This window comes from Falco punctatus, assembly GCF_963210335.1.
Source record: "Falco punctatus genome assembly, chromosome: 18".
In the NCBI taxonomy this organism is placed as follows: Eukaryota; Metazoa; Chordata; class Aves; order Falconiformes; family Falconidae; genus Falco; species Falco punctatus.
The window spans coordinates 2,123,743-2,141,127 of NC_137598.1; the positions used below are offsets into that span (position 1 = coordinate 2,123,743).

Consider the following 17,385-nt stretch of genomic DNA (forward strand, 5'->3'; position numbering starts at 1 on the left):
GCCCTCCCAGGAACAAAAGCACCCGCTCTCCCGCCCGGTGCCATGTGGATCTCGGCAGCGAGAGGGGCCCAGCTCCGGCATCGCCGCTTCGGCCGAGGGAAAAGCCAGATGGCTGGGCCCGGGGCTCCGGTGGGGCTGGGGTCTCATCCCTGGGTGAGGGTCCCCCCCCTCGAGCATCCCTGTCCCGTCACTGTCCCCACCAGCTAAGTTTTGCTCACGCCGCGGAGCGTTGCTCTAAACCGGGGTGCTGGGTGTGTGTGTGGGGTCCTGCTGCTGTTAGGGGGCAAAATTTGGGGTTCCCTGCCCCCCTGGGGCTGTGCCGGCCGGCGTGTGCGTGGGGGGGGGTCGGTGCCATTCACGTCCTTGCACACAAAGATGTTGAATGGGTTTCATCACTCTTCATTTCTCACTAAATAATTTTCTGTATCTTATCTAAATGAAACCCATTATTCTTCCCCCCGTTTCAATCACTCGCCGTGATTGCACCTCAAATTGAAATATTTATTCATTTTCTGGGTGATTCTTTTTCTCTCTGTGGGTTTTTTTTTTTATGCCCCCCGCCCCCCCACCCCCTTCCCTCTCAAAAGCAGTAAAATTGAAACAGCAGAGAAACAGGGGCTGATGGAGGGGTGGCAGCAGGGGGGTGTGTGTCATCCTGGGGGGCTTGTAGCTCCCACAGTGTGTGGCTCTGAGACCCAGCACGCCCCTGCTGAGCTGGGAGATGCCACCGCTGAAGGAGCAGGGGTGGCACCGGGTGGCTTGAGGTCAGGCTGGTCCCTTTGCTGGTGACTTTTTCAGGCGTGCTTGGATGGAGCTTGGATGGAGCTTGGATGGCAGGATGTGGCCCCTTGTGGCGCCCGATTTCTAGGGCAGGAGAGATGGTGCTGGGGCAGGAGGGACAGTGCCAGGGCACAGGGCCACCCTGACTAGCCCCGCTCCGGGACGTTAATGCCCTCGGTGGCTCCCCAAGGGGGAAGGAGGTGCAGGAAGGTCCTGGTGGTCTCAGCGCAGCCGGAGGGATGATGAGGATGGTGGTGGGCACCTGCCTGTCCTCCCTGTGCCGGAGCCGTGGTGGCTGGCCTCCCCGCACGCTGCTGGAGCCGCGCTTGGCGTGATGTGGTTTTAAGATGATTGTTGTCTGCTGCAGGGTGATAAAAGCCCCTGGGAGATGGTCGGGAGCGGGGTGGGGGGGAGTATGGTGGCCCTCACCCCTCCTCCCTGGGGCTGGGGGCTGTGCCGGAGCCGGTAGCGTCGTTTGGCATCATGCCCTGGGTGGGCATTCAAGGAGCGGTGGCAACACTGGTGGCCGCTGGGCTCTCGCCCGATCCTGGGGGTCTCCAGGCTGCTCGCCTGGAGTGAGCCCACTGCCCGTGCACCGGAGCTGCCAGATCCATCTCTGGCTCCTGTTTGGCCTCACCGTGTTCTGCGGTGGTGGCCGAGCTCTGTCCCCTGCCAACCGCCCCCCATGTCCCCTCCAGGTGGGAGCCTGGATCACTGTGATCATATCCAACACCCTTCCAGACCCCCATTCCCAAAACCCCTCGGTGCAGGGGACAGAGCCGCGGCAGGTCACCGCAGCCACCCTTCAGGAAACCATTTTGGCAACTGGGATCAGGGCTTGCAGGCACTGGTGGGGTTTTGCCGCTGCTTTTCCCTTCTCCGGGGCAGGCACGGGAAGGGGCCGAAGCCCCTTCCCCACCCTGGGGTTGCCCCCATCTCTCCGACAGGGAGTGGAGCCAGCGAGGGATGCATCACAGCTCTGCAGGAGGGGCCGGATCCTGCTCCGGGCTGTGCCCCGCTGCGGTGCTGGGGCCAAGGCAGCCTTTGGGGCTGGCGGGACGAGCCCTGCCACGGAGCCACCGCCCCGTGCCGGGACTTGCCTGGGCATCCCGTGCCAGGCTGAATCACCCGCTGCCGCGCCGGGGCCCGCTTTGCCGGCGGGGAGCAGCCAGCCCATCCACCGAGCCCCCCGGCAGCCTCCTCCGCCAGCCCGGAGCGCCGCCTGTGCCCACAGCGTCCCACCCATTTTCTGCGGGACCTGGAGCCATCCGTGTGTCCGGAGCCATCCGTGTGTCCGTCCGCAGTGACCTCTGGCACCGCAACCATCCAGAGGTGAAACCAGGGTCGTTGGGCACCTCTCCCTCACTGACCAGAGCTGAGCAGCATTAATTACATTCCCATCCTTTAATTCGGGATTGGTTTAATCCCAAGCCAGCTTTCCTCCTGGCCTAGATCCTACCTGGGATCCTACTGCCCGGCTCACCAGGATGCACGCCCGGCCCGGTGAGCACATCCCCAGGGATGCCGGAGCCAGCTCCGGTCACAGGACTGTGGCACACTGTGGCTGCCTGGCCTCGCTGCTCCGCCACTGCCGTCCGTGGGTCCGTCTGTGCATCCAGCTGACACGCAGCCCCCCACCACACGGGCAGCGTGGGGATTATAGCTAACTCTCCATAAAGATTCCCCTAATTGCTTGCCTTACCTCAGGTTTTATCATCAAAGCATCCGTTATTCCCTCTCTAGCCTCCTTTTCTTTTTATTATCTCTTAATTAATCACTCTAGCTTTCACACTTAGCAGATAATTACAGTCTCCTGGGCACACAGCTCATTTTCATAACCTCCTGCTCCCAGCCAGGAGTGGGCATGGCGCGGGCGGGAGGCGGCGAGCAGGGAAGACGGAGGGGATGGAGGGACCATCCTGCGCTGGCAGTGTGACCCACGTGACTTCTTTCAGTGGCAGCGTGGCCACCACATCACCCTCTGGGATGGACAAGTGGCAGTGCCAGGTACCAGCCCCAAAGGGAGGATGCTCCAACGAGGAGCCCCCAGGTACCAGCCCCAAGGAGAGGATGCTCTGATGAGGAGCCCCCAGGTACCAGCCCCAAGGGGAGGATGCTCCAACGAGGAGCCCCCCAGGTACCAGCCCCAAGGGGAGGATGCTGCAGCGAGGAGCCCCCAGGTACCAGCCCCAAGGGGAGGATCCTCCAGTGAGGAGCCCCCAGGTACCAGCCCCAAGGGGAGGATCCTCCAGTGAGAGCCCCCAGGTACCAGCCCCAAGGGGAGGATGCTCCAGTGAGGAGCCCCCAGGTACCAGCCCCAAGGGGAGGATGCTCCAGTGAGGAGCCCCCAGGTACCAGCCCCAAGGGGAGGATGCTCCAGTGAGGAGCACGGCCAGGCAATGGGGCAGAGTTAAGGTTATCTGGAAAAGGGATGGAGTTCTGGTCCAGGATCCAGCCTGGACTTTGCTGGGATACATCTCTCGGAGCTGAAAACCAAGCTCTTTTCCACCCACCCGCCGCAAAAGTCCCGCCGGCGTGGCATCAGACGTGGCACAGCCGGTGACGCCAGGCCCCGGTGCTGGGCTGGATCCCTACGCTGCTGGGGTCGCTGCCGCGAGGGGATGGCAGGAAGGAGGAATGTAAAGAGCAAACCCACTTGGGGAAGGCGCAGGGAAGGGAAAAAGGGGGAGAGAGGCCTTTTCTGCAAGGGCTGGGACATAAAGGGCTGCCAGCGCTGCCATGGCAACGGGCGGATTATGATCCAAATGGAAATCAAAATAAGAGGGGGGGGGAGAAAGCGAAAGAGTGGAGTAAAGGAGGAGGGGAGGAAAAACAACTTTTATTTCCAATCGGAGAGCAGTTGTGTGCCTTGGAAGGGTTGCCATAGGAACAGCAAAGAAAAGGAGTGGGGGAAAGTGTGCAGGCGTGCAAGGGAGTGTGCGGGCGTGCAAAGGAGCGTGCAGGCGTGCAAGGGAGCGCGCATGTGCGGGGGTGTGCGAGGGAGCGTGTGTGTGTGTGTGCGTGCAAGGGGGTGCGGGCATCCACCCCGCTGCGCCCGCAGGAGCATCGCCACCGGGCCGGGAGGAGGAGCGGGATGAAGGCTGCAGCCCCATCACCGGGGTCTGCCCCGGGGAAACCCACCACCCTTGGGCCCCGACACCGGCGACACGCAGCGAGCCCCATCCTGTGGGAGCTGCGGGTTGGGGGGCACCCAGGCTGCCCCCACCCAGGTTGCCTCTGAGCATCCTCCCGGGCGGTGCCGGAGAAGGGAATATCCCGGTGCCGCTGCTTGCAGGGTGCCCAGGACAAAGTGGGGCTGGTCTGGGGTTCCCACCGCTCCCCCCAAGCAGAGCAGGACCCCCCTAACCCTTCTCCTCTCCCCTCCTTTTTGGTTTTTATTTAAAAATCCCCACCTTTCAAGTGGATATGATTTAAAACAATAGCTTTAAACATTGGAGAGGGGATTTCCCATCCGGCGCCACTGCCAGCCTTGGTTCCGGTGCCCCCCGAGGGAGGGCTGGGGGTGCTGAGCCCCCTGGCCGGGCCGCTGGGTTGCTGGAGGTGTCAGGGGGGACTCAGGGCGCGTTGGGGGGTGCGGGGTGGAGGGCTGGGGGCTGTGGGATGGTGTCTTTGGGTGGAGGCTGGAGCAGGCTCCCCGGGGCCAGGCAGGAGGCAGGAGAGCAGCAGTGGGGAAACTGAGGCACAACGTGGTTTGCTTTGCCCGTCAACTCGGGCAGCGCAAGGCAGGGCCCGCAGCCTTGGCCCCCAAAAAAGCTGGGGAGCAGCGAGAAGGACCCCCCAAAGGTAAATTCTTCCCCCTTAAAATGCTCCCCCCCCCAGCCCTGCCAGCCCCTTGCCTGGGGTCTGAGCCCCCTGCCCGCTGCAGGGCGGCCGCGGGGAGCTGAGGGTTAAGCTCTGGGTTTTTGGTTTTTTTTCTCTCCCTCGTCTTCCAGAGAGCCTTGGCAGGAAATTCCTCAAATTCCAGGCTTGTGGGATCATTGCTGGGCTCTGACCGCAGGAGCTGGGAGCGGGAGCCAGGGCTGCTCCCTCCAGCTCCAGCTTCTCCTGAGCAGGATTTGCTGAGCCCCAGAGGGGAGGGAGTGCTGTGCCCCCCCGCCCCCCCCAACCCCAGGATCCCCCCCCCCAGTCAGAGACACGATGCTTGTAACCCCCTCCCCCAAGCTGCAGGGACCCCAGCACCCAGCGTGGGGTGTGGGAGCTGCTGGGCTCAAACTTGCATGGGACCCCCCCTCCAAGATATCCTAAGGGGGGGGGGGCCCTGGGGGGCCCGAGAGCCCCACATCCTCACGGGGGGCACGTGCCTGGTTGGGGGGGGGGGGCACGATGTGGCAGCTGGGGAGCCCAGCGGGTGGGTGAGCAGATCTTGGGGGGCTCCGTTCCCCTCCCCCCACCCCCCCAAGCCCTGGTTGCCACGCTTGGGGAGGAAGGAGCCGGAATTCCTGCCCATATCGTCCCCTTGGGAGCAGAGGGGGAATGGAGCACCCAGGCGGGGGGACAACCTGGGGTCCCCACTGCAATGGGGGTCCCGCTGGAGAGGGATGCCAACCCACCCCCCATCCCCATGAATTTTTTCCCCCCTTCCCTTCAAACTCCCATTCCCTCCCATTTAGTGTTTTTTTTATTATTATTATTATTTATTAAACCCCATTTGCCAGGGATGGAAACGGGCCGCTACCAGCTCCGTCGGAGATACCGGATTTAACCTCATCCCGTTACCGGTGCTGGCGGCGCTGCTTTTACCGGCCGGGACTCGAGCCACCCATGGGGAAACTGAGGCACGGTGCCATCGCCGTCCCTTGCGAGAGCTCAGGAGCCCGGGGCTCATCCTCTGACTCATCCTTTTCCATCCGTCGGGATGCGGAGGCCCGTATCGGAGCCTTGCGCTCTCACAGCTGCTTGTCCCGATTCAATGTGAATGATAATCCCATTATTAAGAGATGTCTCATTAAGACATCTGTAACGAGAGCGCTTACCAGCAGCTTGGTGGAAGGATGCCAGCACTGTTTAAATATTTTTTTTTCCCCCCCTTCATTAATGATTAGGGAATTTTATTCCCCCCCCTCCCCCTTTTCCCAAAGAAGAGCTCCCCCACCCCCCCATCAACGCGCACAGACAAACAAAAGTCTTAATTAGACATTGTTCCTAACAGGGATATTACACAAATTAATTAAACTCAAGCCAATAAACAGCACTGCTCCATAATTCTGACAGCCCCAGAAATGAAGAGGAAATAACAAGGGGAGAGGCTCTGCCAGCTCCTTCTGTCTGCTGGGGGGGATGGGGAGGGGGCTGGGACGCCCAACCCCCCCCCTGCAGCAATGGGGGGGGCTCAGACCAGGGTCTGCGCTGTCGCTGTGGGGGCTGGGACCCTCTGGGTGCTGTTGGGTGTCCCTGGGAACGTTGCGTGGGGTGGGATGCTCTGGGTAAGGGGGGGCGGGGGGGGGGGCTGACCCCAGGAACCCCGGGTGGGAGCAACATCTGCAGCGCCCCGCACATCTGCAGCCCAGGCCTTTGTTTGGCAGCGGTGCAAAGGGCAGCGCTGGGAGGAGGAGGAGGAGGAAGGCTGGGGTGCGAAGGCAGCTCCGATCTGCGCCCTGCCCCCCTCCTGCGGAGCCTCTGGGCATCAAAGGCGCCAGAGCAGGGAGGAGGCAAAGCCCCCCCCAGACCCAGCAGGGACCCCCACCCGGAGGTGCTGTAGGGGGGGCAAAGGTCATCTGGGGGTGTCTGTCCTTACCCAGCCATGCACACGGCTGCACACACGTGTTCCACACGCGTGGCCTGGGCCTGCACCGCCAGCTCCTACAGATGCATGTTCCTGTGCAGGCACGCAGCGGGTGCACGCACACACGTACACACACGCTCCCATGCAAGCACACAGCTGGTGCATGCATGCACGCACATGTGCACCATTGCAAGGACGCAGCTGGTGTGCACACACGCTGTTCTGTGCAAGCATGCGGCTGGTGCGTGCGCACACCCTGACACGTTCTTGCACGAGCACACAGGCTGGTGCGTGCACACACACATCACATGCCCATGCAAGCACACAGCTGGTGCACACACACACACGCACACCTGTGCAAGCACACAGCTGGTGTGCACACATGCACACACACACCTGTGCAAGCACACAGCCAGTGCATGCACACACGCATGCACAGCTGGTGCATGCACATGCACATGCTTCCACACAACCACACAGCTGCTGCATGCACACACGCGTGTTCCCATGCAACCACACAGCTGCTGCATGCAGTTCCCATGCAACCACACAGCTGCTGCATGCGCGCACGCGCGCGCACACACACACACACACACACACGTGCTCCCATGCAAGCACACCCCTCCGGTGCGTGCCCCCCGCATTGCCTGGCTGGCCAGCCTTGCCCAGCACCCCTGTGCCCCCTGTAGCCCCCCACACCCCCTGCACCCCCATTGCCACCCTTGCCCCCTGTAGCCCCCATCCCTCTGCAGCCCCCAACAGCCCCCCACACCCCCTGTGCCCCTGTAGCCCCTCATGCCCCTGCAGCTCCCCACAGCCCCCTATGCCCCCGTGCCCCCCACAGCCCCCTGTGCCCCCCGTGCCCCCCGCATCGCCCCGCTCGGGGCCCGCCGAGCCCTTTGTCTTTCTGCCTGGCTGCCCCCTTTCACCGGCATTAACGGCAGCAGAAAGGGGCCGAGTTTTTCCACCAACTTTGGGCGGCCAACAGGTCCTTCCCAGCACGGGGCGGGTGGGCGGCAGACAAAGCCCCCCACTCCCACCCCCACAGCCTCTGCCTGCACTGGGGGGGCAGGAGCAGGATGTGGGGGTCCGGGGATTCCTGCTGGGACCCCCCCAACCAGGGTCCCCTGGGGATGAATCCCCCTTGGGGGGGGCTGTGCCCTACCCTGGACCCCCATGTGGGGATGAGCACGGAGACCTGTGGGGCAGCAGTGGTGTCCTCGGGGGGGTTCCATGGGGCAGCAATCAGGGTCCTGGCCCCCACAGTTCCCCCCCCGCCCCAGCCTGGCTCGTTTGCTGTACCACACTAAAGCAATTCATTTATTTTCTTCTATATTTTCTCTCTCTCTGCCCAGCGCTGGTTTATATTTTATTGGCATCTTTGCAGCGCTGAAAGTAATGTAATTACGAGGGGAATTTATATGTTGTTTCGTAAGTCGGGAGTTCATTTTTTTTTATATTATTATTATTAGGTGGGGAATATTTAAGGCTCCTCAGGAAGGAAAAATAGAACCCAATTCCACCACGTCATCTCCCCCGGTATTTATGCCTCTTCCCAACGAGATTTTAATTGAAAATTGTTTTGCATGGTCCCCGCGTTGCGTATTTTTACCCTGCCTTTAATGATGACCTGGGGCCTCGGCCCATCTTCCCCCGCTGTGCGCCCTGGCTGCTTGTAAAAGGCAGGAGATTCGGGTGGAAAATTTGGGGATGGGATGGGAAGAGAAGTGGGGGGGTCGCAGTGGCGGCAGAGGGGACATGGTTATCCTTGGGCTGGTGGATGCCCGTCATCCTTTGATCTCTCCCTTTCCCCTGCCTCAGTTTCCAGCATCTCCTGGGGACGAGGGCGACCTGAGGATGCTGCCCAGGATGTGGTACCCAGGGTACCAGGGGGTGTCTCCACCGCCACGGGCATCTTCCCACCAGGCTATTGATGGGGTCCGACACGGAGGTGCCGGCGCGGCACGGCAGCACCCATCTCCCTGCCCAGGGAGTAATCGAGGTGGAATATTTGATGGGATGGGAAATGAGCTGCTAAATTTGTTGTGAGATTGGTGTCAACAGCGATGGCAACCGGGCTGGGAAATGAGAAATCGGGAGGTTATGGGAGGAGACAGTGCCGTGGCGGGGGGTTATGGCGTGGCACTTAGCGGGGGACATGGAGGGACACCAGAGCCAGGTTCCCCGTGGGCACTTCAGTGGCACAGAGGGGATGGGGGGCCCCGATCCTGATGGGTGCCCGTCCTGCATCCCGGTGCCCTGGGGGATGCTGTGCCAGGGTGGCACGGCCAAGGTGACCCTGGCTGGGGCGCAGGGAGGCCGTGGGGCTCGGCACTGCCAAAAGCGGGTGGAGAGGAGAGGCAGCGGGGCCGGGGGAGGGGAACCAATCTCCTCCTAATTTGTTTTTATAATTTTGCCTTTTAAAAAATGAAAATAACTGGAGCATCCTTTCCCCGGAGAGCTTCGCTTCCACTGGCTTGGGGAGTGGGGAGCGGAGGGGGAGGCACAGAGCGGCCCCCGCCAGCGCCCTACCAGTCTGCCAGAGATGCTGGGGACACCTGAATGTCCCCAGCCTCGGGGGAAACTGAGGCACAGCGTGGCTGTAGGGGGGTCTGTGGGCAGTTTGCAGGTGCTCCCATGCCACCCATGCCTGGTTTTTCCCTGGGAGGAGGTTAAAACAGCCCCAGTTCTGCCACTGCCATCGCATGTGCAGAAGTAATGGGGTCAAATGCAGCGATGCCCCCTGAGATAGCCGGGGGGCGGGGGGGGGGGCAGGGGAGCGGGCTGGATGCAGCCCCGTCCTGGTGCCTCCCGAGCCCGGGCGCTGGGTGCTCGCCAACGATGCGCTGGCGTCATATGATGGTGTTGAAATACTTTCCGTTCCTGCCGGGATGGGGAGGACCCGCCAGCGCCGGGAGCAGAGCCAGGGCGCAGGGTCCGGAGGCAGCCGGGATGGGGATGGGGACAACCGGCTGCCCAGGATGCTGGCACGGCAGGGATGGGGACAACCGGCCACCGAGGGTGCTGGCACAGTAGGGATGGGGACAACCAGCCACCAGGGATTCTGGCACGGCAGGGATGGGGACAGGGACAACCGGCCACTGAAGATGCTGGCACGGCGGGGAAGGGGATGGGGACAACCGGCTGCTGAGGATGCTGGCACGGTAGGGATGGGGACAACTGGCCACCGAGGAGGCTGGCATGGTGGGGATGGGGATGGGGACAACCAGCCACTGAGGATGCTGGCACGGCAAGGATGCTGCCAGCTCCCCATACTGCGGAGTAGCGGCTGCAGGATTCAATTAATGAGGAATTAAAGGATAGTAATATTCAATTAATGTCAATCAGAGTGGGATTATAGGAGAGAGATTTTGGTCAAACGGGGTCAATGCTTTTTTGACGAGGATGCGCTGGGGGCCGATAACAAAGCCGGGGGACAACGACAGAGCTTTCACCCCCAAATGGTGCAGCCGGCACCGGGATGGGTCCGCGGCTGCCGGTACCACCAGCATCACCGCATCACTACCACCATCACCATCCCAGGGCTCCCGCCCGAAGCTGCTCCAGCTTTGCCAGCCACCATCCAGCCACGTTAGCGTTAAAAAGCCAAGAGGAATGAGAAGAAAATAGAAAAGGGCATTGAGTGACTTCGAACAAGGAGCGGAAGCGGCTTCTCCTGCCAAGCTGCTTTCAGAGCACCCAGCTCGGCCTGTTCCTGGCCAGCGCTGTCATGCCGGGCTAATCGCAGCGAAGGAGGCTCATAAATTGTTGATGGCAACAGGGACCCTCTCTAGTAAATATCAATTTACTGGCTGGGAGCTGCAGGCGAGCACGCTGCCGGGGCGGGCACCTGCCGGTTGGGTCCCCATCCTGCCGGGGCCATCGGTGACCGGGGGATGCTGCGGAAGGTGGTCGGGGGCATCCCTGAAGCGAGGACCCCCCAGTCCCCTCCAGAAAACCTTGCTGGAGCCTTGTCCCAGCCCTGCTCCCCATCCTTGGGGTCAGGATGGGGCCCTGCTGCCACCCTGGGACACACAGGGTAGGGGGTCACCAGTTTGGGGGCCACCCCACCAGCCACCCGCATCCCTGCCCTGAGACGTGGCCGGGTTTAGCTGAAAGACCCAAATTGCTGGAGCCTAAAATAGCCCCCGACGCTGGGCAGAGCGGGGGGAGCGCGGGGATGTGCCAGCCCTGATCACGTCTCAGCGCCGGCACATCCCGCTGGCGAGGCGCGGCACCGCTCTGCCAGCACCCGGCAGGATGGCACCCTGGGGGGGCTGCGTCCCCATCCCCGGTGGGATCCACCAGTGGGACTGAGCTCAGCCGCCTTCTGTGCCTCAGTTTCCCCAGGTGGCCGGCAAGGGGTCCGCGGGGTCCCTTCCATCGCCAGCGCCTGTTGGGTTATGCCAGGGCTGGCTGCAGCGGTTGCGCTTTTTTTCCATCCCATTGCCTCGCGCCGGGTGACAAGTGGCTCGGGGCGCTGGCGCTAGGGCTATGACAGCGTGGTGACAGCGGCGGGGGCGATGGGGACGGGAGCGATGCCCTGTCCGCAGCATCCAGCCGCGGTCTCATCCTGCCCTCCTCTCCCATCTCTCCCTTTCCGCTCTGCCGGGTAGGGCCACAAGGAAGCCAAATCCTCTTTTCTTCTCTCCAGCAGCATAAAACCAGTGGAGGGTGGTTGTTTTTTTTTTTCCCCTCCTCCCTGTCTATTTTTTTTTTTTCAATATAAATAGAAGCGAACAACTTGGGAAGAGGAAGGGGGAAAGGCTTAAATTTAAAAGCAGCAAGAAGAGGAAGGGGAGGAGGGAGAGAGATAAAATAATAAAATAAAATAGAATAAAAAAAAAAAAAACTCTAGCACGGAGAGATTTAGCTCCATCTGAAAGCTGTCAGTGTGAATAAAAAGCTTTTCTTTGAACCCTGAGTTTAATAGCGAGAGGAGAGAGAGGGAGATTGGAGCAGCAGCCCCAGGGCTTAATCAGCCCTTGGTTTGATAAATAGAGGGAGACAGGGCCGGGAGTGGGGCTCCCCAGCCCCCCCCGGGTCCCTGCCTGCCCCCCACCCCAGCGCCACGCAGGAGCCACGCATGAGCCACGCGTGGGGCTGCAGGGAGCCCCGCAGGGTCGCGGCACGCCTGCCTGCCCCGTGCACACCGGCGTGCTCCCGCGCGCACAGGCATGTTCGGGTACACGGCTGCGTGTTCCCATGCACATGGATACCTGCCTCCTGCACACATGTGTACTCCCCGGCACACACGCACATGCTTCCGTGCATTCCCATGCACACAGGCACGTTCCCACGCATGCAGGCATGTTCCCATGCACACGGGCGCAATCCATGGATACATGTGTGTGTTGCCATGCAAACAGGCATGCTCCCATGCACAGACACGTTCCCATGCGCACATACACATGCTCCTGTGCCTTCCTCTGCACACAGACACATTCCAGTGCACGCATGCACGCATTCCTATGCACAAGTGCACAACCCACGCACACATACATGTGTCCCCATGCACACAGGCAAGTTCCCACGCACGCAGGCATGTTCCCGTGCACACAGACATGTTCCCACGCACGCAGGCATGTTCCCATGCACACAGGCACAATCCATGGATACACGTGTGTGCTCCCATGCAAACAGACACATGCTCCCATGCATAGACAGGTTCCCATGCACACAGACACATTCCAGTGCACGCATGCATGCATTCCCATGCACAAGCGCAAAACCCACGCACACATACATGTGTCCCCATGCACACAGGCATGTTCCCAGGCACACACGCATGTGTGCTCGTGCACACACATGTGCGTGCATGCTTAGAGCCCACAGCCCCTGTGCCACTACCTCTCCCGCGCCTGCCACAGGGTGAGGGGTGGGTGGGATCGGCTGTTCTGAGGTGCCAAAGCTTCACAGGGTGGGCACGGCGAGGTGAGAGGGGCACGGCAATGAGGGGGGCACGGCGATAGGGGGGGGGGGGGGGGCACCCCTTGCCTTTGAAGCCCGCAGCCTTTGGGAAGCCGCCCGTCTCCCCGTCTCCTCCGCGTCATGTCAAGGCCCCGCGACATGGAAAGACTTTCAGCGCTCGCTGTGCCGTGGCCGTTGCTCGGTGCGCAGCCTCCCCCGCGCCCGCTGGCCCTGGATCACCCTCCTCCAGACTAAACAGCCCTTTGCCCAGCAGGACGGGCAGTGCTTGATGGGGGGGAGACATTCAACCCCCCCCCAGCCACCGCCACCGCCACCACCACCCATCCTGGTGCCCTTGGGGCACCCAGCAAAGCCCCTTGGAGAAGGGGAGGAAAGGGAAGGAGGCAGAACGGTGCTGCAAGCCGGCGTGCATCGCACCCCGACTGCTCCCGCCCTCTGACAACCGCTGCCAGCACCCGCTGGCGACCTGCCACCTCAGCTGGCAGGGGGTGGGGTGGGTGGCATTGCCACCCATCTGTCCCTGCCCTGGGGAACCGCTGCGTTGGGTGCTGGCATGCAGGAGGGTCCCGTCGCTGGGTGTTTCGGAGCTTGGGGACAACGGCGTCGTGATGGGCACAGGGGGCTGGTGGTGGGTGGGTGGGTGCTGTGGGGTGCTCCCTCGTCCTGCCGGGGGAGAGGGAGATGCTGCCTGGGGAGCCGGCAGCCTAAATACCCGCAGCAGCTGACGATCCGCTGCCGGGATTAGCAGCCGAGCTGGAGTTCGCCCGGGCTGGGCAGGGGCAGCATCCCCTGCACCCAGGATGCTGGCACGGCTGGCGGAGGGCAGAGCACCCAGAGCGGGTAGCTCCTTGCTGTGTCACCTTTATCCGCCGTAAATGTCACCCAGGCTGTGCCGTGCCAGCCCCGTGCCAGGCCAGCGCTGTGGTCCCCCCCGTGCTGTCCTGGCAGGCGGCCGCTGCTGCCTGCGCCTCCTCCCACCTGTCTCGCTCCCCTTTCCCCGGCTCTGATCTTCCCTCACGCCCACCTCTCTCCAGGCACCTTCCGCTTTGATCTCCGCTCTGCTTTTTATTTCCCCCTCCCCCTGGCCCCCCCATTCCTGCCCCATCCTCCCCTCCTTCCCCCATCTCTCCCACTCTCTCCTTTATCCCCCTCCTTCCCTGCATCCCTGCTCTGTCTCCCTTCCCGTGGGGGCCGTGGGACTGGCTGGCATGGGCTGGGGGGGCCCGGGTGGTGGCATGGGGTCACCCCAGGGTGGCAGGGAGCAGTGACTGTCCCCAAATTGCTGCTGCAGGTCCCTTGTGCACGGCCAGCGGTGCTGCGCGGCCTGTTTACTGCACACTGTTGTGCTGGGGTAGCCCATCCCGGGAATCCTGGGGTGCCCCATCCCAAGGATGCCTGGGTACCCCATCCCGGGGACACTGGAGTGTCATATCTTGAGGATCCTGGGGCACCCAATCCCAGGGATCCTGAGGATCCTAGTTGCCATGTGTCAGCGATCCCAAGGTACCAGGTCCCAGGGACCCTGGGGTGCCTGATCTGGTGGTACCCCATCCCAAGGGTCCCTGGGAACCCCATCTTGTGGATCCTGGGGTGCCATGTCCTGAGGATCCTAGGGTGCCCCATCCCAAGTTTTTGGGGATGCCTGATGCTGACCCGTTCGGTGTATCTGGTGGCACAGCCTGGCATCTGGGGATGCTGCACGTGGGTCATGCGGTCTCTCCAGCTCAAGACCTTGCAGATTGCCCTACCCCACCCCATGGCAGGACCCACAGGCAGGCACCAGGGCAATGGTGGCACATTGGTCCCCTGCGCCGAGCATGGCAAGGAGGGTGCCAAGCACCAGCGCATCCCATCCCCCTTGGTGCCATGGTGTCCCCAGGGCTGGCACAAGAGCGGGGGCTGCCAGGAAGGGAGGCAGCAGCCGGCGCAGGGATTTCAGGAGGTGTCGGGGGGCTTTGTTTGCAGGATCAAAGGCCCAGAGTCCCCAGCTTTCCAGGGACGCAGCACAAGCTGGGGACAAACCCAAGTGGTTGGGGTGCCTGAGCCGTGGCCATGCCCGGCGTGGCCGTGGCAAGGGCATGTGGCACCCCGTGAGCCGTGCTGGCGGAGGCCGTGCTGGGGACTTAGCGGCTTCGTTATCCGCAGCTCGCTCATCCCCAAAAGGGATTTCTGCCTCCCCCTCTCCCGCACCACAGCGGAAATAATTTGAATATTTTAGAAAAAAAAAAAAGCTTTTAAGGGGGATAATCACTGGGGAAAAGGCAGCTCCTACACCACGATGCCCCTCTCCCCACTGCCCCCCCAGGGTCCTGGTCCCCATCCCTTGTCCCAGCGCCGGCAGCACACGCGTGTATTCAGCACGCCCACGCTGGCACACCCCACGCGTCCCCCCCCGCCATGTCCTGGTCAATACCCGCCGGCCGCGTGACGGGCGCTGCCACCAAGATCAATCCCAGCTGCTGCACAGGGCGGGGGCTCAGGGGTGCGGTGGAGCCCGGCTTTGGGGGTCCCACAGCCCCGGCAGCCCCTCTGAAACCTCTGGGGACCGCGGGCAGCTCTGGGGGGGGCCTGGGGGGGCTGTGTTGGTGGCAACTCCAGAGCCACCAGCATGACGGAGCACCGGGCGCTGCCAGCACGGCCAGTGGTGTGCGTGGCACCCCAGGCCCTGGCTGATCCCCCTCCTCCATCCCCAGTGGCACAGACACGGTTTGTGGAGGAGCCAGAGGACCAGACGGTGGTGGCCGGCCAGAGGATCGTCCTCTCCTGCGTGGTGCTCAATTACTCCGGGATTGTGCAATGGACCAAAGACGGCCTCGCCCTGGGCATGGGGCAGGGGCTCAAAGGTACCCATGGGGTGGCGGGTGGCTCCGGGGACGTCACTGCGCAGGGCAGGGGCTGTCACCACGCGTGAAGCTCTCCGTGTTTCGTCTCCTGCGGCGCTGCTTCCCTCCGCCCCGTTTCCCAGCTCCCTGTGCAGCATCCCTGGCTGCTGGGAGGCTGGTGGCATGTGCCCCAGCACCAAAGCACCAGCTGGGGCTTGCTGCCCACCCTCTGCTCCTTCCTGCACGCGCCGGGGTCCCTGTAGGCACTGAGGTCCCTGTGGGCACTGGGGTCCTTGCAGGCACCGGGGTCCCTGCGGGCACTGGGGTCCTTGCGGGCACTGAGGTCCCTGCGGGCACCGGGGTCCCTGAGAGCACTGGGGTCCCTGTGGGCACTGGGGTCTCTGTGGGCACTGGGGTCCTTGCGGGCACTGAGGTCCCTGTGGGCACCAGGGTCCCTGCGGGCACTGGGCTTTCTGTGGGCACCGGGGTCCCTGAGAACACTGGGGTCCCTGCAGGCACTGGGGTCCCTGTGGGCACTGGGGTCCTTGCAGGCACTGAGCATCCCATGTGCACCAGGGACCCCACATCTGCCAGGTCGCCACTGGCCGCCTGTGTCCCCACTGTGGCTGGCACCTGGCGCAGGCAGAGACCAGGCTGCAAGGTGGCAGCCCCCCAGGTCTGCCCAGGCTGTACCCCAACGCGCAGGAGCTGCTGCCCTGTGAACCAGGGGGTTCCCTATCGCACCAGCCTCTCCTCCCCGGAAAAGGGGCCCTGGAGCATCCCCTTAACCTTGGAAAATTTGAGTGAACCCCATCCCCTCCACAGTGACACCCCCCCCCCATACTGTCCCCACAGCCTGGCCACGCTACCGCATCATTGGCACGGCCGACTCGGGCCAGTACAACCTGGAGATCACCGACGCCGAGCTTTCCGATGACGCCGTGTACGAGTGCCAGGCCACCGAGGCCGCACTGCGGTCCCGCCGGGCCAAGCTCACCGTGCTGAGTAAGGAGCCAGCGCCCCCCCGCCCCCCATGTCCCCCACCGCCCCATCGCAGGCAGCACCGCGGGGGAAAAGCTGTCACTGCCTGCGCTGCTGCCCTCCCTTCCTCCGGTAGCCTGGATGTGCCATTATCTTTAATGCCTTAATCTATATTCACACCGTGGCTGAGTTACGGGACCTACGAGTGCCGTAACTTTGATTTCCCTGACTTTTGTGTCTTGGGGAAAAAAAAAAAAAAAAAAAAAAAAAAAAAAGGAGATGCCAGAGCCGCAGCGGAAATGTTGCATGAATGGGGTTTTGGGGCGGATTTCTTGCTTTTCTTAATTTTTCTTTTTTTTTTTTTCCCCCTCTTTCTCCTTCTTCCCCTGGCATTGAAATTCCCATTTGCGAGACGGGAGATAAAAGGCATGTGAGCGGGAGATGTGGCTGGGGTACTGAGCAGCGCAGCTCTCCCCGTGCCGCAGCTGCTGGAGCAGCTCCCTGCGCTCCCGGGCAGGGACTGTCCCCAAGGACCCCCAGCCTGGAGGGACCGTGCTTGGCCGGGGGCTGTGAGCCGGCGGGAGCAGCCCCACCCCAGGGTCTTTGGGATGGCTCTGCCAAGGCTGGGGGTACCTGGGGTCTCCTCCATCCCCTGCCAAGCTCAGCAAGGTCCCCCCTGCATCCCCTGTCCAGTGTGGGGCTCAGCTGGGGCAGCGCAGGGGGTCCCCGGGCAGGGGGACCCCCAGGCATGGAAGTCCCCAAGCAGGGGATTCTCCAAGCAAAGGGCTCTCTGGGCAGGGGGGTCTCTGCACAGGGTGGTCCCTGATAGAGAGGTCCCCAGGCAGGGAGGTCCCCAAGTAAGGTGTTCCCCAGGCATGGGGGTCACTGGGCAGGGGGTTCCCCAGGCATGGGGGTCACTGGGCAGAGGACGCTCCTGTGGATATTGGGGTCCCCAGACAGGGAGGATTCTCCCTCTCTGCCCATCCTACAACCACCTCTGCCTGTCCTACTACCACACTCCTCCACCAGATACCCAGTCCCCATTTCCATCATTACTGCCAGCTCCCGGGGTCGGTCACAAACAGCTGAAGCATCCGTTTCCCCACACACAGTATGAACCGTGTGTGT

General features: G+C 62.5%; 1 protein-coding gene across 2 annotated transcripts in view; it reads left to right on the top strand.

Annotated features, from left to right (window-relative positions):
* Window positions 1–17,385, top strand: part of KIRREL1 (kirre like nephrin family adhesion molecule 1) — a 28,782-nt gene that overhangs the window by 2,288 nt on the left and 9,109 nt on the right. Inside the window, exons 2-3 of one of the 2 annotated variants that reach the window (XM_080368564.1) lie at window positions 15,148–15,297; window positions 16,132–16,281. In XM_080368564.1, the coding sequence (XP_080224690.1) occupies window positions 15,148–15,297; window positions 16,132–16,281 (300 nt within the window). Of the gene's footprint in view, window positions 1–13,773; window positions 15,298–16,131; window positions 16,282–17,385 lie in introns of those variants that run through there. The other variant, XM_080368565.1, reaches the window with a different exon arrangement.